The sequence below is a fragment of the Herpailurus yagouaroundi genome, unplaced genomic scaffold (assembly GCF_014898765.1).
Source record: "Herpailurus yagouaroundi ecotype Mexico unplaced genomic scaffold, PumYag 210, whole genome shotgun sequence".
Taxonomy (NCBI): Eukaryota; Metazoa; Chordata; class Mammalia; order Carnivora; family Felidae; genus Herpailurus; species Herpailurus yagouaroundi.
In genome coordinates this window covers 17,782,218-17,805,470 of record NW_024412441.1, presented here as the reverse complement: position 1 = coordinate 17,805,470, position 23,253 = coordinate 17,782,218, and the positions used below count along the sequence as shown (strand labels likewise).

Below are 23,253 nucleotides of genomic sequence, written 5' to 3'. Positions count from 1 at the left end.
AGAAACTTAACAGAAGACCATGGGGGAGGGGAAGACAAAAAAAAAAAGGGGGGGGGGTTAGAGAGGGAGAGAGCCAAAGCATAAGAGACTCAAAAAACTGAGAACAAACTGAGGGTTGATGGGGGGTGGGAGGGAGGGGAGGGTGGGTGATGGGTATTGAGGAGGGCACCTGTTGGGATGAGCACTGGGTGTTGTATGGAAACTAATTTGACAATAAATTTCATATTAAAAAAAAAAAGCACCCCAGATTAGTCTAAATTACAGCAGATTAAGTATGATTGTTACAGACTGAGAACCCAAAAGATGTTTTTTAGGATATTTAACTCAGTTTGGGCATTTTAGATCTGAATTGTTTATGTCAAATTAATTAAAGTGAGCCCCTGGGGGGACTATAAAGGAGAAAGAAGTTCCAAGGGCAGATCTCCAGGAAACATCAGCAAAGATGAAGCCAGCAAAAAAAGTTGCCAAAAGAATCCCAGTACCAGAAAAGGATAATAATGTGACGTAAGGTGGGGCGGGGAGGGAGATGGGATATTCTAGTGTCCAAACAGGTCTTGTAGAAGAGGAGTGCTAGAGGTCATTGGTATTGACAGCTAAGGAGTTATTGATAACCTTTTCAAAATGCCATTCAATAAGGTGTTGGGGACAAGTGCAAGTGCAGCATATTAAGAAATTAATAAAAGATGGGGATTTGGAGGTAAAAAGTGTAAACTAGTCTTTTGTGAGATAAGCTTTTTTTTTTTTTACCCAAGTTTTCAGTTTAACTCTTGGTTTGTTCAGTGTCTTTTTCTCCTTTGTGTATCCATGTCGTCAATATTTGAGTCCAGCTTTAAAAAATGTATCACTTCTAACACTTTCCAATTTATTAAGCTAGTTTCAGGTTATTGTAAATACGATTATTTATATAGGTAGTGCCTCTCACACAGTGAACCTAAGCATGACAAAATTGTATAATTGCAGGTGAGAAATTCATTGCATGGGGGATTGATCTCTATCGTGTGGGGAAGTTTGAAGGGCTCTCAGCATGAACTGTTGAACTCAGAATCTGAGAAATCCAGGGGCTCCTGGGGCCAGAGTAGGACCGGCTCCTTCCCTTCTGCCATGGCAGAGAGGAGCTGCAGCCAGTCAAGATGGATCAGAGGCTGTAAATAAACCAACTGACCGATCTTCTGCTAAAACAAAGGCTTCTCGATTTTTGAGACTTAATGTCCCAGTTATGGTTTCAAATGTAATACCCCCTGGAATCAGTGTGAAAGTAAACGACAAAATAACATTCCTAAAAATCAGAGCTTTACCTATTCTTTTTCTAGAGCAGGCTCAGCAAAAGTTTACTTCCAGACAATAAATATGTGAGGCTTGATGTGCCACAAACTGCCTTCTGTCATATATTCTTGTTCCTTTTTCCAATCACTTAAAAAATAAAAATCATTCCCACCTCACAAGCTATACAAAACAGGCTGCAGGCCAGATTTCATCCAGGGGCCATGGTTTGCTATCCCCTGTTCTAGATGCCAAAGTTTGAGTTTCTGACAACAATTAACAGTGGCCATGAAACGTTGGGATTTAAATAACTCATATTAAGCTACCATTATCAGAGTAATGTATTTTTAATTGGCATATATAGAATGGGTTAAACTGTGGCTTATGTGGCTTCTGCAGCTTCTGCAGCTTTACCCTGCCTGCCCACCCAGGTGAGTCCACAGGTGTTGGAATCCAGGGATTTCTCTGCAGCTGTCTGATGCAGCTAGAATGTAAGCTCTGTGAAGGCAGGGATTATGTTGTTGGTGCTGGTGCTGTACTCAGGACATGGAATGCTGCTTGGGAAATAGTGGCACTCAAATGTACTGTGGCTTCTTGTTTGTCTTGGGAACATCCACATCTTTTAAAAAGACTAGGCTTTCTAAATTTTTTTAATGTTTATTTATTTTAGAAAGAGAGAGAGATAGAGCATGAGCAGGGGAGGGGCAGAGAGAGGGAGACACAGAATCTGAAGCAGTCTCCAGGCTCTGTGCTGACAGCTCAGAGGCCGACATGGGGCTCAAACCCACGAACTGTGAGATACAAACTGTGAGCCAAAGTCAGACCTCAACCAAATGAGCCACCCAGACACCAATAAAAATACTAGGCTTTCTATAGCTCTGTTTCATTCTGTCCATATAGAACATTCCATGGTGTTTATGTGCCAGGCACTGCTCTGAGGGCTTTATGAATTCCTCATTACAACCCTGTGAGGTGTTGTCTTTCCCAGCTTACAGATGGGAGGCCAAGATCACACAGCTTGTTAGGGAGAGCCAGGATTCGGACTCAGCCATCATGGTTCTGTCTCCGGGCCTCTTCTATCCCTTGGGTGATGTACATGGGCATCACCTTCAGGCTTCCATCTCCAAACAGGCTTGAAAGGATCTCTGGTTTTCACTTCTGTGACTTTTCAAAGCTGCATCGCCCTGTGGAGTATAAAAAGAATATTCTAAGACAGACATAAACTGGTCAAAACTACTGAGTTTGCCAAAAGTCATTGAACTCTATACTTAAAATGGGTTTATCTTACTGTACATAAATTAATTATGCCTCAGTAAAATTGACTTTCACCAAAATTCTAATCAAAAAGCCAAACATGATTTGGAAAGCTGTAATTAGAGAAGAAAGAAACCTTTATTAATGAGAAAAAGAGTCCAGCCTCTTGGAGAAAAGTTATAACGGCTATGTTTTCTGAGCTATTTAAAAACCAAGAAGTTATTTTATTTTGACTTTCACCCCCAGGGAAAGGAAAACCTCTTCAGCGCAAGGTGAAACCACCTAAGAAGCAAGAGGAAAAGGAGAAGAAGGGAAAGGGAAAGCCACAGGAAGATGAACTGAAAGACTCCTTGGCTGATGACGACAGCTCCTCCACCACCACAGAGACCTCCAACCCAGACACAGAGCCTCTCCTCAAGGAGGTATGACGGGCTCCCCCAAACAAACGATGGAAGGAGGTGTCTCATAGATTGGGTTTTGTAATACAGAATGAACCTTTTCTCTTTAACATATGTACATGTTCTGAGGATTCCTTCTCAGCGTGCACAGGCAGGCCTAAGCCACTGTCTTGCAGGAAGGAGTCACAACCCCCCGGATGGAGGTCTTCATTTCCCCCAGGCAAGAACATCTGCAAGCATGTTGATAAAGTAAAATAATTAGAAATTGGAAACCCTGCTTGAAAGATAGGGACTATCTAGAATAGTAACTACCCTGGCTCATGCAATTTGTTTCAAATTTTACGTATCAAAAGAGGATGAGAAAGAACTAGACCATTTTAATTATATTGGATTTCTCCTGTCTTATCACAGCTGGTACAGCAGGCTTCGGGAGCAGCTCACTCCTCCTGCCAGGAGGGCAGTGACTGTCCTGGAGTGGAAGGTGGCCTCAGGGAAGACCCAAGGCTTTAGTGGTCACCCAGAACTGGCCAGCTCAGCAGACATCAACACATCAAGAAAGCTTCCCTATAGCCCAGAGTCCTCAGCAATCAGGGTAGTCACCAGTGTCAAATAATACTGCAAAAGTCTGGTACTTAGTGGTGTTAGGTAAATGGAAGGTAAGGTTACTATTGTAAACGGGTCTGAGACTGAGTTATAGGTGCTTTGTAGAAAAGTGAGGGCATAATTCTATTTTGGCATTTTTATTTTCAGATAACTATATTTCAAATTTAATATGATCCTAATATAGCCTTTAATACTCTAGGCCCAAATTCCTTTTTCAGTTTTAATCTAGTAACCTAAGGAATCATTTCTTAAAGATGTCCAACAGTGTCATCTGCATATATTAATTTTTTAAATGAAATTTATATGTGACTTATTTTTCTTGTCAACTCCCTTCCCCTTTGCATCCTTCACATTTGGTGTGGTGCTCTGTATGCCCTCAGTACAGTCCATAGCACTGGATTCTGTACTGGGTTGTATATCCTTTCTAACAGATTCCTTCAGAAACGCAGAATGCCATCTACTCATCTTTGAGTGCAATCCCAACAGTTTTGATGATACAAATAAGCATTTGGAAAGCATTTTCAATACAGGCTTTCTTCACAACTTTTCCTCACTTCCTTTCTTGCCTTTCCAGCTTTTCTCCTAACACTTCTCTCCAGCTGACCCTGTCTGCCGCCATTCTGTGCGCACCCACTGGCATAATTCTCTCTGTTGTTCGTTTCCTCCTGCTTCTCCGGTCTCCTCCCTGCCATTTGCTTCTTGCAAACACAGCACAGAATCCTCCATGCGGCCTTCATGCCTGCCGTCCTACTCCCTTCTGATCAGCTTTTATTCCTCCTCCTCAGTACTCTTGCATATAATTTATGTGCTTTTACTACTTTGTGACTGGCGTGTTTGCCAGTTGTGTGTGTTTCCTTCCTAACTAGATGACAGACTTGACAAATCACTTTCCCATAGATGTCTTTTCCATCCTTTTTCTACCCTTTCATTCAAAAAGTAGGGATTGGGTGGACTATTACACAGTCATTTAAACGGGATGAGCTCTTGCCATTTGCGACAGCATAGACGAGGGGTGTTAGGCTAGGTAAAGTAAGTCAGACTGAGAAAGACAAATACCACATGCTTTCACACATATGTGGAATCTAAAAAACAAAACAGATGGATAAACAAACAAGAAGCAGAATCAGACCCACAAATAAGGAGAACTGGCAGTTGCCAGAGGGGAGGGGGTGGAGGGATGGGCAAAATGGGTGAAGAGAAGTGGGAGTTACAGGTTTCCAGTTATGGAATGAATAGGTCACAGGGGTGAAAGGCCCAGCTTAGGAAATATAGTCAATGATAATGTATAGTCAATGATATTGTGATATTTCTGACAGGTGGTAGCTATACTTGTGGTGAGCATAGCATAACAGCTAGAGATGCTGAATCACTATGTTGTACACTTGAAATGTATGTAACATTTGTGTCAGCTATCTGCAAAATCTTTTTTAATGCAAATTAAAATTTAAAAAAATTACATACCTGAGCACCCAAGTGCCAGACCTTATGTCTGGGAAACAACAGAGGACAAAAAGACCATGTTCTTGTCCTCAAAGAGCTCATGGTCTACAAAGTCCTTTATGAGTCAACTGGTCAAGAAATAATTCTTGAATAATTCAGAATAGTCTTAAAAGGTGTGGGGACAGGAAGGTGTTTTAGCCCTTTCCCTGATTATTTACTCTTGACACTTAAATAGATTGACCTGGTGTGACCTGTTAAAACCCAAGTTGCCTTAATAACCATGAACTCTGAAGCTGGGTAGCTTCTCATATACCTTTATGCTTGTAATTCCTCCCACACCCACAGCTGTGCTCGTTTGCTGAGTCTGTCCTTCCCCTGTCTGTCCCCTGATTAGCCTCAGTGCTTCCTTGCACACAGTACTGCTCAAACTGTTTGTGATGAAGAACAGGGTGTTTTTTATTTCCCATGTGTCATCTAGATGGTCCTACTGTACACAAGTAGTACACACCCACGCCAAATGCAACTCCCCAGAGAGTCCCATAATACCTGAATGGATCCTTGCCCTGTTTGGGAGACAAGTCCACTGGTCTCATGCTTGGATGCTACAACTGTCGAATTACTATAAAAATGCATACGTGTGGTTTCTGTACTTACGTAGTAGTCAGGGGCCAGAAACCTCAGTGGGCGGACTGGAAAATAGTACAGCTTTAAGGTGCAGCTTGGGTGTGTTCTTCTCAGCACAGGCTCCACACTCAAGCCAGGCAAGACAGCCCTTCTGTGCTCCAGTCATAGCCAATGAACATTTCTACACGAAGGTACAAGTTCATCTCCAGCTGTCATGTGTGCCCCCCCCCCATTAGACTTGGGGAAAGGGCCTGGGCCCCCTTGGTAACCCCATTGCCTAGCACCAAGTGGCTGACCGGTAAATGTTTGTTGAGTAAGTGAATGAATAACTAAGCTTCTTCTCGTTGGTGGTGAATGGTTAGCATTAAACCCGCCATAACACTTTCACGGCCATATTGTCACTCATGGACACTTAGTGAACAGGTGCGAACACTTACTACTTGCCGGTGCTGTTTTCTTGCCCTGGGTTTTACTTGTGCTCAGGATTTAGGAGCATTTCCAGAGTGTGTAACTTTATATTGTATTCCAAGCTGAATTTTCTTATTAAAAAAAAAAAAAAAGCAAGGTTTGCTCCCCAATACTTAAAAATAAGAAGCTACCAATTTGCTGCTACCACTGCACCCACCCCAGACAGAGTAGGAGTATAAATAAAATAACATTCTTTATAATTCAGACTCACCAAAGCATAATTATAATAAGTCAGAGGCTAAAAAAAATTGAGAGAACCATAATAAAGATAGAAAGGAGGTGGTTGTTTGTATACATACGTGTTGTATCTGGTCTGTCTTTGGTTTTGTGTCTCTGCCTTCATATAGACTTATTAATCCTTCTCAGCAGCTAAGTGTACATTTTTTACAGGATACAGAAAAGCAAAAGGGAAAACAAGCCATGCCTGAAAAACATGAAAATGAAATGTCTCAAGTGAAGCAAAAAAGCAAAAAACTCTTAAATGTTAAGAAAGAAATCCCAACAGATGTGAAACCCAGGTAAGAAAAATGAATGAGTGCAGAGAACTAAGATATATATAAGAAGTTACTGGTGAAATCCAGGTAATGTTTTTGTGGTTGGTCAGTTTTTATGGAGTTTTTTGCAACAAAAGCCATACACTGCATCATGTTCCTCTTGGGCTTTTTTTCTAATGTTTAATGTTGACTGGGGACCACATGCTTCTGATGTCAGACATGTAAAAGGCAGAGTTAATGACTTGTTATGAAAGTTTAGGTTGGTAATTTGTTCCCAGGCAGAGAGCCATTTCACTTCTGTACAAAGGTGACCTTGATAGTTCAGCCACAGGTATGAGCCTAACTTTTCTCAGAAAGAGCTCTGAATCTGTTTACTAACCCACCACTACAGTTGGGTTCTAGGATTCTTTGCCACAAAACTTGGAAGAATTTGTTCTTACCTTAATGCTCAGGACAGTTATCACCTATCAGACAAGTCTAAAATGAATTAACTAGGAAATAACTCAATTCCAGTCACCATGGAGCAGGATTCTGGTGAGCCCCACAGGGAAGACTTGCTGCAGAATCTTTCTGCAAGTAAATGAAGGAGTTGAACTGTTAGGTTATTAATTAAGCCTACTTCATACTTTCGTTAAACCTTAGATCTACCTAATAAGCTAATTTTAGTTTTAGTATTGTTCATGCCCTTCATAGTTCATCATATAAAATGGCCATCTGCATGGAGGCTGATATTTACCTTTTGTGTTAAGTGAGCATCAACCTAGGAAGTTGAAAGAATTGGGTATAAGTTAATAAAGGAAGACACTGTTATCATTAGAACTGGCCTTAGTTTTTATGGAAGGTCTATTCTAACTTTGATTTGGCGAACAATATGTGAGCTTTCCAGAAGCACCAATAGACTAGACTCTCTACCTAGGTAATAAATATAGCTTAACTCAGGCACGGGCATTCTGTTCCATAGAACTAATAGCTAATAAGAAATTAGGTGTCAGGGTGCCTGGGTGGCTCAATCGGTCAAAGGTTCAACTCTTGATCTCAGCTCAGGTCTCAATTTTCAGGGTCATGAGTTCAAGCCCTGTGTTGGGCTCTACACTGGACATGAACCCTACTAAGAAATTAGGTGTTACCCTAGTGAAATGTAACCTTTAACCTAAATTTATGAAATAATACAGCATATGGCAGTCATTCATTATTAGTGGAGTATTCGTACCTAAAATTCACTCTTACATGCACATTGTTATTTGAGTGATTCGATCCCACAGTGTGATGAGAACCAATCTGACCCAGCTAGCAGCAATGTCAAGGGGCGTAGTGGTTGACACACTTGGATCTCTCCCGAGAGAAATCATCCTGAGGCACTAATTAGTGCTAATATTCTGGCACTCCAGGAAAGGAATAATACCTTAGTGACCAGAACTATTCTTCTAGGCCTATTTCATGCTTAGGTGATTGATCAGATATTTCTAGATAAATAGGGCTAAAAAATACAAATTATGAAAAACCCTAGTTTTCATGGAGCTCTTGCAAGAATAGACAATCTGGCTATGATTCGTATCACAAATTTAAAAACCAAGCTTCTAAGAGTTATCATAAAAAATTCCATAGGTGACTTTTGTCAAATCTGCATGATTAGCCTTGATGCCTGAGCTGTCAGACATAATTTTTAAAACAAATAGTGCTTGTTAATTCTTACGTTCATCCCTCTTCCACTGACTTGTGTTACATTCTGATTTTTTATTAAAAATTGGCCATTAACTGGATTTCCATAGCAAAACCATTCCACAGGTTACTTTGACCCATTCTGCACTGTTTTAGCCTTGATGCCTGAGCTCAGAGGCATAGTATTTTTTATACAAATAGTACATGTTCACTTTTACCCTCATCCCTTTTCTGCTGACGTCTGTTGTATTCTGATTTTTTTATAGAATAAGTTGACCATTAGCAAATTTGATTTTGAAAAGGCTTCACTTGAATACCACTAGCTTTGTAAGGATTTCAAGTTCTCTGGTAAACGAAAAGCTACAGTATCCCGTTCTCCACCACCTAGTCAAGGGACAGTTACAGGGATAACTCATGTTCTCTTGATATATAGTCAAGAGAAAAATCATTACCAGCAAGACAGTTTAAGCAGTGTTCTCTGAATTGTCTTTTTACCTTGTCATTTGTAACTGGAGAAATCCGTATGCAGCCTTACTCTCCTAATCTAATCTCTTTAAACTCACCAATCTTGTTTTGTGTTTTCCCAAACACGGGGATAAAAGTATTAAGAGTCAGAATTAGTTGGTACGTCACTCAAATATGGAATTAAACAGACTGGTTTTTTTAATAACCAGAAAGGTGGCCTCTCTGAATAGAGCCAGTCCCTGTCTACAGTGAGTTATGACAAGCCTTGCTCTGTGGCTCAGGTAAAATCACTGCCAGTTCTAAGTGATACCCAAAACTCCTGTCACCTCAGAAGTGCTGTCAATGTGTTACTCTGCGGTTCCACATATCTGAAGGGTATAGATGCACTCTGAAAAAGGGGTATCATTAATAAGGCATTTGTATATTGTCACCTTTTTGAAGCTTTATCTGATTAGGAATAAATGTTTATTCTATATATCAGTTAGCCAAAACACTGATATTTTAATATTAATGAAATCTGTGGGCTTAGCTTGCATTTGCTTTCTGAAAAATTAGTCTTTAAATATTATCAATATTATTGGAATATTATGTTATCTCTAAGCCAGAAGGCCCCAATCCTGAAATGTTGAAGAATTTGGGGGGTTTAGTTGTTTGTTTTTTTAAATTTGTTTTGTTTTTGGGTTTTTTTTGAAAGTGAGAGAGAGCAAGCAAGCAGGGGAGGGGCAGAGAGAGAGGGAGACAGAATCCCAAGCAGGCTCTATGCTGTTGTCAGCACAGAGCCCATTGTGGGCTCTCAAAAAGACTGTGGCTCAGTCTTACAAACCGTGATGACCTGAGCCAAAATCAAGAGTTGGATGCTTAACTGACTGAGCCACCCAGGTGCCCCGAAGAATTCGTTTTCGTATAAATAGGTAGTGATAAAGCCAGAGCAGTGCCTCAGTCGTGGACTCTGCTGGTGCAGCCACATCCTACCATACTCGCATAAATTCACTTCACAAAATCATTTCCTGGGAGTGTGGAGCATGGTGTCACAGTGGTAGAGACCCGGTCAATCCATTTTGGCCAGCTTTGACACCGCAGAAGGAAGTGGACCTGTAGACCTCCAGAAAGCTGTATTTTAGGTCCAAGATGCCAGGAAATTAGAGTTCACTCTAAGACACTAAAAGGACTTCTGTGGTATCAGGCCTGGTTTAGAACAGCAGTTTATCCATTGATCTTTCTGTTCTCTGGTTGTCTGTCAACATTTTACATGTTTACGTGACTTAAATGTAATCTAAACTAAGTGGGGAAAGTCTTCATAGAATAACTGTACTCTCTAATCATCTGCTCAGACAGCACACTCTGCTCAGGGCCACAGGCACCACCTTTCACACCCTGGCCTCCAGACCCATGAGCACTGGGAAAGCCCTACCCTTTCCCTCAGCAATCTGCCTCTCCACTTCCCCCAGACAGGGGCACGTACTGTGTATTACATGAGCAAAAATGAGGCCTGGCATCTGAACCACCTTATGGTTTTTCCCTTTTAGAAAGATCATTTAAATTAAGTAAGCTCTTACCTATTTTATTCCAAAGGCTTCAAAAAGGTTTCTTGATAGAGATCATCTAGCTTAATTTAGGAAAGTATGAATCAGCGAAAATAAAATAGTTGTTTGGCACCGTTTTTCTTAAAAACCAACTAATTTTACGACACAACTAATAGCGACATAGAGTTACACTTTGTATAAATAGCCCCCACTCCCATACTTATAAATGACTTCCTTAAAAATAACTTCCACACACCCACCTCTGCCGCCACCACCACCAGAGTGCTGGATGTCTGTTTCATGGGAGCCTTTGTGTTTTTTTTAAGATGTTGTTTTTAAATAACTGTCAGTCAGTAGGGGAAGGACTTGGAAGATTCATAGAACTGTACATTAATAATCTTGCCCGTAAATAGTGTATTTTTTCATGTCGGTTTGTTATCCTGCCAAAAATTCTACATAATTTGGGTTAACTGAGCCCTTTGGATTTTTGGTTAGCTCATTTACTAATTCTAAACGTAATACCTATTTATTATAGAAAATTTGTAGGGGCACCTGGGTGGCTCAGTCACTTAAGTGTCCAACTGTTGATTTCTGTTCAGGTCATGTTCTCAAGTTTCATGGGTTCAAGCCCCACATTTGAGCTCCATGCTCTTAGCGCACAGCCTGCTTAGGATTCTCTCCTACTCCCTCTGCCCCTCCCCTGCTCACTGGTACGCACACGCACTCTCTCAAAAATAAATAAAACTTTTTTCAAAAAAAATTTTGTGAGGGGCATCTGGGTGGCTCAGTCAGTTAAGTGTCTGACTTCAACTCAGGTCATGATCTCATGGTTCATGAGTTCGAACCCCACATCGGGCTCTGCGCTGACAGCTCAGAGCCTGGACCCTGCTTTGGATTCTGTGTCTCCCTCTCTCTGCCCCTCCTCCGCTCACACTCTGTCTCTGTCTCTCAAAAATAAATAAACTTTAAAAAAAAAATTGTGTGAAATATGGAGAAACGAAAGAAAGAAAATGACCTTTGCCTTACACCCATATAAATATTTGCAAATAGCCTCTGTTAAACTGTATTTATATTATTAATAATATTTACATATTATTTTATCTGGAAGGTTTGAACCTTTCTGCCCTTTGAAATCAGGTGTGAATTAGTATAATGGGCTGTCCCTGTCCCAGGACCTAGCAGAAATTGGCTGCCTTCCAGAAGTGAGAAGTTGGCGTAGCAACGGAAGGAAGATGATGTGGTGCATAAAGAAATAAAAGAATCTGAAGCATGGGCGGGGGAGGCCACAGTGGGGTGTTGGGGTCACACACCTCAAGGTTGGGGACAGGACAGGAAGTACACTAAGGTGGAAAATGCCAGAGATACACCCATTTTAGAACATCTAAATCAGCCAGTAAACTTTGTCGGATTTTTAATGAAAAGCAAGCTATCAGTTCAGCCTTGAACTGACAGTTTTCTGACCATCACCAGGAGCATGATGGAGATCACTGATGATTTTTGGAAGAATTCTCGTAAGGGGCCACTGGGTTCTCTAAGCTGTGTCTCAGCCTTCACTAGAAAGTGCCCTTCTTGGACTTGTTAGCTTAACTCCTGTCAGAGGCCTTCCCAAGCCTACAACTTGATCTTGGTGGGCATTACAGAAGCAACTTGGTAAAGAATGTCCTTATGGCCCAGATAGTTACACTGCTCACACTGCTACCTTATATGGGTCACCTACCCATTTGTCCTAGAGATTGCTTCTCTGCCAACAAATTTTAATGTTTTCTTCATCAGGGTGTGGAAACTTAAAATAGCTCATCATGCCTGCCATTCTGCCTTGTTGGACAGGAAGTTCAGAGCCAGTTCTATTTTTATATGTTTATTATGTTAAGCTTACCTCTAAATCTTTTAGAACACATGTACACTCTAAATAAATAAAAATAATATTTAAATTTTTGCCCAGGGTTAACCTTGAGTTCCAAGAATAAAGAAGAAAATTCATCTCACCCTACTCACCCTAGACCTTAGGCAAGTAGTTCAGTCCTGCTATTCTGCAGTGAGTTAGTGGATTTTCATAGGCAACCCAGGAACTTAGCCCTGGTTCATTTCGTGGTTTCTGTGAGAAAAAAATGTGTTTAAAGTTTTGGATAGCAGGTGCCTTGACATTTTAAGTCTGAGACCTTTCAGAGGCTCCACATTCTAGAATCTCACTAGTAGTCTAGATGCTGGGAGAGACTCATTCACAAGCAAAATAACTGTGGTTAGCAACCCCGAAAATGGCAAGTTTGTGCTAAAGGCTTTGTACACATTATGTGAGGTAGGTGCTCTGACCCATTACAGATTTTCAGATAATGGACTTCAGTTTGTCAGCACTCAGAAAAGCAAAGGATAAATCTGCAAGTGTCTCCTGAACAGTCTTAGAAATGTTTGGAAAGCAGCCAGTGCTAAGTTAGGATCATGACTACATAGTGCCTAAGAAAGCTAGATTAGAAAATGCAATGGAAATTGTAGCACGATCAGTAACTTCTACTCTTTGCTGTAAAACAAAGGCATAAATTTGAATTTTCCATCCATAACTGTCTTTCAGCTCTTTAGAGCTCTCCTATACTCCCCCACTGGAAAGTAAACAACGCAGAAATCTCCCAACCAAGATTCCTCTTCCAACTGCATTGACAAGTGGATCCAAATCACAAAATTCCCAGAAAACAAAAGGTATTTTCATTTGAGTAATATATTTTCATAATTCATTGTATTAGTAATTATTAGTTGTGAGGTGCCAGTAATCGATTAGTAGTTTTCAGTGCTTTAAAAGGCTAGGGTGGTATTCTCGTCCTCATTAGAAGGTTCGTTGAAACAGATCTGAAAGAAAGGAATTATTTTCCATTAATGGTTTTTTTTCCCTGGTTTTTGTGCAGGTACAAATAAGTTAGTGGATAACAGGCCACCTGCCCTAGCAAAATTCCTCCCAAATAGTCAAGAACTAGGCAACACGAGTAGCTCAGAGGGTGAAAAAGACTCTCCACCACCGGAATGGGATTCTGTGCCAGTTCACAAACCCGGCAGCTGTAAGTATGGATATTTGGAAACCATGGTGCCCCACACTGGGCAGGAAAACTCCCCAGGGCATATGGTGTTAAAAGGAGGCCTGGCCTCTGTGGTCTGCTAGAGCCCACTTGTACCAGCCAGCAAAAGCCCATTGTTCAATAGTCTGCCAGTTGTGAAACTGTCATAGCTTGTTTGGCTGTGGTAGGAGTATTTACACCAGAGAAACCGACAGACAATTCACATTAGGACTCTTTTTTTCAGAGCTGGTAGACCACACCACTTCCCAGTGTAGAAAATGGGAAGATCTGGCTGGAGCAGTGAATCATCCAAAGAAATACTATTTTATGAAATCATTCACTCAACAGTATCTTCTCTGACTAGTTCCTCATACGTTTACAGTGTAATCATTTTTGTAAAAATTCAGTCTTCTTTCACCTTTACCCACATCTTTTCCATGTGTTTATGGAAAACATAACACATTCCTGTGTGAAGGTTTCATTATTTTTCTCACTAGCTTCTTGACCTTGTTCGTCCGATTTGGCCTGCAGTAAATCATGACAGTAGCACAGGCTACTAAAAAGAGAGGTCCTCGCCCTGGATACTTAGGACCCAAAATAGAAGACAACAGAGACGAACCCAGGGAGGGGCCTAATTTTAAGGATTTGGGGTCAAGAGAGGACCAGCCTGAGGACTGATTCATCTACATTCACCACAGTGTTAGAACTCACACTTGGCCAGTTTGTGCCAAAGGGAAAATTAGGGTTGAACAACAGGATTGTTTGGGGTGAAGGGACATTTAAATGAACAGTGGGTGACTGAAGCCCTCAAAGTTGAATGAGATCAAAGAACTTGGAAATCCAGGTGCCATGTACATTAAGCGTGGCGTCTTTCACATTTTCACTTACATAAATATGCAATGGAAAGAGACGCTTTCTGTGTTAAAACCTGTAGCCCCCTATTTGCCGTGAGATCTCCTGGCACTTTTTAGTGCTGTTTTTTGCCTGGGATGAGATATAAACCTAAATCCCTGGTCATTCAAGAGATCTCACACGAGTCTCTCTGTAGTCCTTGCATCCAGGCTGAATGCTTTTTGCTCCTTAGATTCCCCTCTGAGGTTTCAGCTAGACACCAGTCCTAGGCTTATAGTTTGTGACTTGGGCAGTTCTGCATTAAACAGACCTTACCTCCACCACAGAGGGAGGTTTCCAGCACTGGGAATACAACATCCCTGAGGAGCCAGTTCCATGGGGTTGTCTGTAGCCCAGTAAAGTAAACATAAGCCCTGCTAGTGTGAGTAACAACACATGATGTGGTAAAGAGGGCCGTCACCGGACACAGCCTTCGAGACAAGATCATTGGCTGTGACGGGTGTTGTCACCAAAGTGGCACCTGATGAACATGCGGACATCACTCCTTTGGGACAGAGGAGGGAAGGATGACCAGATCCAACCCAGTGGGAGTTTGGCTCCACACCTCAGGAGGGAAGAAATGTGAGAAATGCGAGACAAATGGTCTGGAGAAGAAAATGTTTGGAAAGCACAGTTCTTTGGGCCTCTGTTTCCTCCCCAGGCCCATCCATGAAGGCTGAGAGAGCCCAGTGCCTCAGAGCAGAGCTCACTGTCATACAGCTAGATGGTTTGCCACTGGAAAAAGTGTATACTTGCTCCAAGGCCCACATCTGCATAATTATTTTGTTTTTTCAGCCAATGAATACCTTACATTGATCCCACATCCTGTAACCTCTCTGTTCTCACCACCAGCCTACTAGAAAGTTCTCGCAGGGCTCCACTATATACACAATATTGCTATATGAAACCAGTAAGAATCAGTCCAGTAAACTTCCTCCACCCCTGCTTTCTCAGTCTTTTTTTCCCTTCACCCTTTGCTAATAATTTCTCTGGCTGAGACTGCTAGCCTCCATGCCCTCTTAGCAGTGCCTCATTTCCTAGGGTTCCCAGCGGACTAAAGCATTTTCCACTCAGGGCTGTGCAAGCCTGCACTTCGCTGGGAATCCATGTGTAGAGATCTTTCTACCCCAAGTAGCACCCCTTATAGCGTGGTGCCCTGTACCCATAGGAGATGCTGAGAAAATTCTCCTGGAATAATTTTGTGGTTTAAACAGACAACATATCCAAGGGGTTACTAAAAGGCAAATAGCCACAGAGGAAATATATTGAGTCAAAAAGTTCTCTTAATTGCCCATGTCCTGTACTATTTTTGGCCACCCCTTACCTTCCCCCATCTTCCCTTCCTACATCAAGCATTATTCCATAAGATGTTTTTCTGACTTTTCTTCTCCTGTTTCGTTCTGACATTTAGTAAGTGCTTCTGCAGCTACTGGGCCCAGTAAAACACATCCCACTAAAGGAGAGCTGCCAAGGGATGCACCACACGCTGCCCCCCCACCCCCACCAGGACAGGCACCTGGGGCGAGCGAGCACACACAAGGCAGAGTGTGGCCCGTTCCAGCGTGGGCAGTTCCCAGCTCACTTCGGGGGCAGGGTGGGGGGTGGGGTCAGAGTCAGAGAAGGTGTCCTACAAGGAGTGGCTAGGGAAGGGTCAGGACAGTTGTACAGATAATGGCCCTACAATATAGAGGTGATATCAGACACACACTATGTTAGGGGCTTTTGAGGCAGGCAGAAAGGTGGAGAGCTTTGAGCAGGGCCCATATAGGAGATAGCATTTGAGACGGGCCCTGAGCATGGACATCGAGTCAGCAGACAACAGAACATGTGAGGATTATCCACATAACCACGGGTGAAAGTTGGTGGGGTGGAGACAAGGACAGTGTGTGACGTGCCAGCACCACTGAGGAAAGTCAGAATTCTTGGGGTAGATCACAAGGTGGCACTGAAGATGGGGAGTGAGTGGATACCTTGGGCTTCAAGAAGTGTGCTTAGCATGGCAACACCATAACGGATGCCTTGACACAGTCAAGGAACATGCGGTTTTATCCAGGCCCCGAGCCCTGGGGGTTTAGGGGAACCACTGGTGCAGGAGAGAATCACAAGGGAAGTTGAACCACTGTGTTGAGCAGGCTTCTGTTCTGGAAGTGAGATGAAACAGACCCTTCACAGAAAATAGGAGTAGAGCAAACTGTCCTCACTGTGGGCAGGGCTTGCACAGGGCGTGAAGGGGAATCAGGAGGGGATGAGGTGGAAATGTGCCAACCTGGACAGAGCTGTGTTGGGCAGGGATGGAAAACAAGGAGGACAAGGCAAGGCAGCCTTGCACACCGGGAGCCCATGGAGACTGTTTCGCAGTAGCTGGAGCAGGATGCCACCACGCTGCACACGGTGGACGTGCAAGACGATACCATTTGCTGAACGAAGTTCTATGTATTTGCTTTTAGTGAGAGCAGGATAGGTTTTTCACAACAGTTTTTTCTGTTTTAAACAAATTTTTTAAGATTTTCAAACAGCTGTGTGCACATTACCCTAAAGGGCAGCAGGACTCCTAGCTCATATCCTTGAAAAACGGACTGGGGGCGGCCACACACCAGGCCTGCCAGAGGAGTGCGGGGTAGCATCATGGAATAGAACTCAAGGGTGTTTTGCAGGTGTGAGCCTGGGTGGAAGCACAGAGACTCTTTCAGGTTCTAGTCATTGGCTCTCCCTGTGCATGCCTGAAGGACATGGGAAAGCCACCTTCCCAGCCTGAGGTGGGAGAAGCTGTCCAGGAGGGTCCTGCAGAGCACAGAGAGGATGGGTCGTGCAGGTGATTCTCGGGAAGTCTCCTACTGCAGAGAGAGACACGACTTCCCTCTTTCCTTTCAGACCTTTAAACAGAACACATGTAAAAGCTTTACTTTTTTTTCTTTGTAGATGAACTTGAGTTCTGCATTGTATCAGAACCTCAAAAGTAACTAATTTTGAAGAGTAAAAATCAAAACACATTAATGAGACCTTTTATTTTTCATTTCCAGCTACCGATAGTCTTTATAAACTTTCTCTGCAAACCCTCAATGCAGACATATTCTTAAAACAACGCCAGACCTCACCGACACCTGCCTCTCCTTCTCCCCCCGCCGCCCCCTGCCCGTTTGCAGCCCGGGGCAGCTACAGCAGCATCGTCAACAGCAGCTCCAACAGGTGGGTCCCTGGCTCCACCACTCTTCAGATAACTTAAGTTCTGCAGGTGCTTGCCCCCTTCAAGTGGAAATGCTCAGTGGCCACAGCCTGCTGTCCTGTCCTGCCTCTCACACCTGTGCTGTTCAGTGTTCTGCCCTTGCCCAGGGTCAGTGCTCCCATGTCCATGCCAGACTCCAGTCGTTAGCTTTCATCACCCAGGAACCAACAGGTTCATCATTTAACTTAGAATTACATTATAATTCTAGAGTCAGTAAGCATCCTGAGTATTAAATGAAGATCTACAGATGCCCTGTGCATGGAGGACGTGGCTTTATGGGACATTTATTTTGAGCTTAAAGCAATGGAGCTGAGCAGTTAAAAGAGCAGGGTCTGGCACAAGCCTGGCTGTCGCAAGAGGTGCTGCCGGAAGTGCTGTGCCCCTGGGAGGCACCTTCCCAACTGCACTCCTCCCTGGAGGTCCACAGCCCCCACTGTATTTGCCTAAGTTAGCAGCGAGAGTGAGGAGCCTGTAACAAGTTCTTACTGCGTGTCCGCACTGCTGTCAGCTCCGCTTGTCACCCCCAGCAAGCACAGCTCAGGTGCCATCACCATCCCAGCCTTTCACTTGGGGAGCCACCTACCCACCTGCAGCAACCCTGCCTAGTTTTTCTCTCTCGCCAAAGAGGCAGTAACCACTGAGGCTGGGGGCAGGCTGCCCTGCTTGGGACCTTGCTGAATCAGGCCCCTCACTGGCTCCTGACAGGAGGAGATGAGCCCTGTAGAGCTTTGTTGCCCACCGGCAATCTCTTGTTCTCCTCGTTCTACAACCCGCTGGCTCCCTCTCTGGTGCTCTTCTCTGCTGGGATTGCAGCCTTTCCAGTCCCTCGTCCAGTCAGCTCATCCCCTCCCTCATCTCTTTCCTAGGGGCCCTATATTTTTGTACCTCTCCCCCAAGTCCCTATGTCCCATCAGACTGCACAGTCTCAGGTGTGGGAGCATTTTGCATGAGGCTGGGCTGTGGACTGGGGGCTGCCCTGGGCCGGGCCGCAATGAAAGTACTGTGTGCACTCAGTCCTGTGGCAGTCCCACCGCCTGAGACAAGGGCCCCCAGCGGCCGTCTGCTGTGGACAATGCTGATGAGGAATGACCTTGGTCTTTGCTTCTCCCTTCAAGTGACCCTAAACCCAAGCAGCCAAATGGAAGCAAACACAAATTGACAAAAGCAGCCTCACTCCCTGGCAAGAACGGCAACCCCACTTTTGCTGCAGTCACAGCCGGGTATGACAAGAGCCCAGGTGAGTGGCTTGGTGTTGGACCGGTCACACCCGGGCTGTGGGCAGGGCAGAATTGCCCAGTTGATTGATTCAGAGTGTATTGTTACAGGAGGGAATGGCTTTGCTAAAGTTTCTTCAAACAAAACCGATTTTCCCAGCAGCCTTGGCATTTCACACACTCCTGTTGACAGCGACGGTTCAGACAGGTACAGTAGACCATTCTTAATTGAAAGATAAATGTTCCTCAAGGCAAGTTAGCCTCTTCTGTCCATACTTGTGTCTCCCCTAGATTACAGGTAGGCCATCAAAGCAATCAGCACCTCTAGAAACCCCTGTCTGTTGTGTGGAATCAGAGCCACTTGCTGTGCTCCCCCTGGCGGCACCCCCAACAGGGAAGGAGGCACACGTGGCATCTCAGGGATTCAGATGTGTGCTCATCCTTCTTCATTATCATGGTCTGTCACAGGACAGGATGTGATCTGATAATCAGACATAGAACAAAAATGTGCTTGAGAAGGAAATTGAAGCCAGTGCTAGACAGCTTATGGTAAATTATTGGACATGCCACTTTCCTGACCCACAGCAATCCTACTGGGCATGGCGACATACAGTGCTTGCCTTGGCTCATGGTCCCAGATAAATATCAGTTAACACTGTCAGGATAGTCCCAATTTTACCTACTTTGCACTAAAAGGAATGAGTCCTAGATTTGAAAGTTTTTAAATAAATCCCCCATTACCAGAAAGTAAACATAAGGGAAAAAATAGCTATTTTCTCTTCAGAACACTCGCTTTGAACCCAACTCACAGCTTATGGTAGGATAGAAGCTTAGAACCTCTCCGTGCTTAATCCTTCATGGCAGAGAAGCCATGCTCCAGTTCTGCCTTTGTCTTTAATATTTGAGCACCCCCAGTTGAAGCAGTGTCTGCTGTTTGTGAGGCTGTAATGGGCCCGTCCCCGCTAACCACCGTACATCTCTGTGTGTTGTGTTTTCCTCCTGTAACATCCAGCTCGGGTCTGTGGAGTCCTGCCAGCAACCCCGGCAGCCCCGACTTCACTCCCCTCAATTCATTCTCGGCATTCGGAAATTCTTTTAACCTAACTGGTGGTGAGTGTTTAACACTAGACCTGTAAATGATAAGCCTGTAGACAAGAGAGGAAGACGAAGTCTAGTTTGTGTAAAGAGGCCCACTGAAATAGGAAAGGCTGTCACTCAGTAGACATTTCTAAAAGGTGCGTTTCTTCGTCATTGTAGTCAGGTCCCAACAGACATGAGATACACAGGCTGATTTTAAGGCAGTGGGGCCGAGGCTTCTCTCCCAGACAGGTGCTCAGGAGCCCAGCCCTGCTCAGCCCCTGGTACTGTAGCCCGGGGAAGAAGGAAGCCCAGCGTGAAGCTCTCAAAAGGGTCTCTTGTTCCACCTCCACTTCCCCACAGGCCCAAAGCCAAAGGCACGAGCTTAGTGCTGGGAGTGCCAGTTGGTTTGTATTCCCAGCATTTAAGAACTTCGAGAAAGGATTTTGTGTCTGAAATACAACTCCTGGCTGTGCTGGGCTCCTTACTTGCTGTCCAGAATTAGAGGCAACAGTGCAAGCTTTGCATTCACCACGGTCATGTCAGAGATGGGGTATTTGCACTTGATGTCATCCAGTGATGGGTGTGGGTAAAGAGCTCAGATTGTGTGCCATGTGCCTGTGTTGTGGGGAACGCCCCCTGTTCCCCATCTTCCCTGGGGTGTGGTGGGAGCTGGCAGAGCAGGTGTGAGACTCCAAGTGAGCAATGGGGGATATGTGCCTCTGAATGCCCCATCTCGTCCTACATGAGTGAGTGTGGCAACATAAGATACAGAATTGATTGCTTCCTTACTTGCAGAAGTTTTCAGCAAACTCGGGTTATCTCGGTCGTGCAATCAGGCCTCCCAGAGGGGCTGGAACGAGTTTAGTAGTGGCCCTTCCTACCTTTGGGACTCTCCAGCAACGGATCCCAGCCCTTCCTGGCCAGCCAGCTCCGGTTCCCCGACCCACACGGCCTCTGTGAGTACTTGGGGCTTGGGCCTCACCTGAACCCTCATTATTACTGCTGTCACTGTCACTCAGGCAGCGCTGGCACCGTTATAAAAGCCAGAGAGCAATGTGGAAGGGTCAGGTTAGTTCTTTTATTGTCTCCATTGCTGTGTTCTTACTCTGCCAGAGTGACCCATCAGTATTCTTCAGAGCTGTTACAGTCAAATTATAGAAACAACAAATGAGCAGCTGTGGGTTTGGTCTCCTAGTAGAGAAAAGTCATTCCAGCGTCTTCCCAACCTGTAAATCTGCCCCACCTGTGGCTGGGGCCAGACAGCGACTGAGGGTGGCCTTCACCCTCTCCATCCTGCAGTCCCTCAGCCCCCCAGGAGCAAGCTGCTGGAGGGTCACATTTATTTTGCTTCTGAGAAACACCTGTGTCTTAGCTTGAGCTTTTCCAGTGTGCGTTTCTCAGCTAGATTTTTCCGTAAAGACCATGCACCAAAAAAGTATTCTTACCAAGGAAAATAATTACTGGTTTCAGCTTTCACAAAATTATGACAGAAAAAAATATCCCACTGTGATTCTTTCTTCATTCTCAGGAAAACTAAATTAGACAAGCAGGGTTGGACAGGAGATATTTTACCTTCATGGATTTCAAACTTATATTCACTGTAATCATTTTAGCTTCATTTTTAAAGAATGGTTAAGGTGCCTTTCAAACAGGGGTCGGGAAAGATCTTAGGCTTTGCGGGCCCTGCTGCTTCTGTAACGTCTGCTCACCTGCGCCACGGCAGCACAGAAGTAGTGGGACAGCACGGCCACAGGCAGGTGCGGCCGTGTTCCGGCAGACCTCCTGTGGACAGAAACAGGCAGAGCTGGATTTGGCCCTCCGACTGTAGTTTGCCAACCTTTCTTTAAAACACCAGACCCTGAGATGCCCGTATATATGAAACATTTATATACAAGATAAAGAAGGTTATCGAAGCTGCGGCCCAGTCCCAGTTTGTAGCCTAACCTTCACCCGCGTCCCACCTGCGCGCCTGTCAGCCCCGATGCTCCATGCTATGTTTTCTGTCTTGTCAGTCGATCCTTGGCAACACCAGCAGCTTGTGGTCCACCACTCCATTCTGCAACTCAATCTGGTCCAGCAGCCTGAATAGCACCCTGCCCTTCTCCACCCCAGCCAGCACGCTGCCAAGCATCGGCCTCATGGGCACAGAGACCTCCTCTGCTCCTCATGCTCCCTCCACCTCCAGTCCGGCCGATGATCTGGGGCAAACGTACAACCCGTGGCGGATATGGAGCCCCACAATCGGAAGAAGAAGCTCTGACCCTTGGTCTAATTCACACTTCCCTCATGAGAATTGAAATTAGGCAAAAAAAAAAAAAAAAGTGGGGGCCCCTCATCTAGATCATGATATGCCAGTTTTTGAGACATATTTTAAGGCTGTTACTGCTGTAGCTTCCCACTCCCCACCCTCCTCATCTTTGCAAAACAGATTCAAGCAGGGCAGGCTCGTACCACTCGCTTCTTTCAGATCTTTCTTGCAATTACGATAATATGAGATTTGCTGTTGTGCTTTTAGGGAAAAGTCTGGACTCAGCCACAAACTCTAATAAGGCCTGTACATCTAAAAACCTTAACTGCTATCAAGTTTCCACCACCTGTCTTCTTCCATCCTTTATTTATCTGTATGAACACAAATTTGACATTTACAGCTAAGGAAATAATTTGAGTTGAATCAGAAGTCCTGGCATGTGACAATTTTATTAAATTACCAAGTTTGGTTTTTAATAATTTCACAATATTATGCGCCAAGATCTAATTTTAAAAACGTATGAGGACTTTGTGCTGAAAAATACAGAGTATTTTTTTAAAATAAGGCTGTCTTGGTTTAAAAGCAGATTACAGAAATGTAAGTCAACTTTAAGAACAGTGAATGAATGTAAAAACATTCAGTTGAGACCATATGCATTTTCTGTGCTGTTTGTACTTGAGGTATGTACCATTTGTATACCTGAATTTATTTTAAAGATAAACTGAAATGCACATAGCCAAGTCTTGAAATACAAGATTGAATGTGTATTTCTTAAAAATACAACTTTGTGTTGTACTTTGAAATAAATGATGCTTTTTTCAAAAGCCTTGAATTGTTGTGTGTCTCTTCTTTACAGCAAGATTAATTTATTTGGATTCTCTCACCCCAAAGTACACCCTTCTATCATTGCCTTATTCTATGCAGTTTGATTTATCGTGGCTGGAACTTCCTATGGTCTAAATTCCGTGTCTTTCCACGGTGGTCACTGAAGGTCCCTGATAGAAAAAAATGCACACATCTAATATGTTCTCTTCCTTTTAAATAGAAGAATGTTGACCCTTTTCCAATTTTAAAACTCCCACAAATCCTCCAAATGGTACCTGTAGATATAACACATACACACATACCAGGTAAGCTGGGTATGCCACAATAATGTCAGTTTGGTTTAATCTTTCAGAAAGTCTTACCTGGTTTCTTCCCCCTGCCCCCACTCCCGGAAGATGGTAGTGTAGGAGGATGCTTGGCTCACCGTGTCCTGCTGATCACTTAGATTCCACCCACATTGGACTAAATAACCCAGAAAACCACCAGAAGACTAGCAGAACAGATTCTCCAGAGCCAAGCGTGGACAAGAGGCCCATGGAAGAG

At 43.9% G+C, this 23,253-nt stretch overlaps 1 protein-coding gene across 1 annotated transcript in view; it reads left to right on the top strand.

The window, feature by feature from the left end:
- Positions 1-22,717, top strand: part of TMEM131 (transmembrane protein 131) — a 242,518-nt gene extending 219,801 nt beyond the window's left edge. Inside the window, exons 32-41 of the mRNA XM_040453962.1 lie at positions 2,761-2,936; positions 6,438-6,565; positions 12,755-12,879; positions 13,083-13,232; positions 17,141-17,306; positions 18,459-18,580; positions 18,669-18,765; positions 19,570-19,667; positions 20,433-20,593; positions 21,650-22,717. Coding sequence (XP_040309896.1) covers positions 2,761-2,936; positions 6,438-6,565; positions 12,755-12,879; positions 13,083-13,232; positions 17,141-17,306; positions 18,459-18,580; positions 18,669-18,765; positions 19,570-19,667; positions 20,433-20,593; positions 21,650-21,934 — 1,508 coding nt within the window. The 3' untranslated portion in view covers positions 21,935-22,717. The remainder of the gene's footprint in view (positions 1-2,760; positions 2,937-6,437; positions 6,566-12,754; positions 12,880-13,082; positions 13,233-17,140; positions 17,307-18,458; positions 18,581-18,668; positions 18,766-19,569; positions 19,668-20,432; positions 20,594-21,649) is intronic.
- The last annotated feature ends 536 nt before the right edge of the window (positions 22,718-23,253 follow it).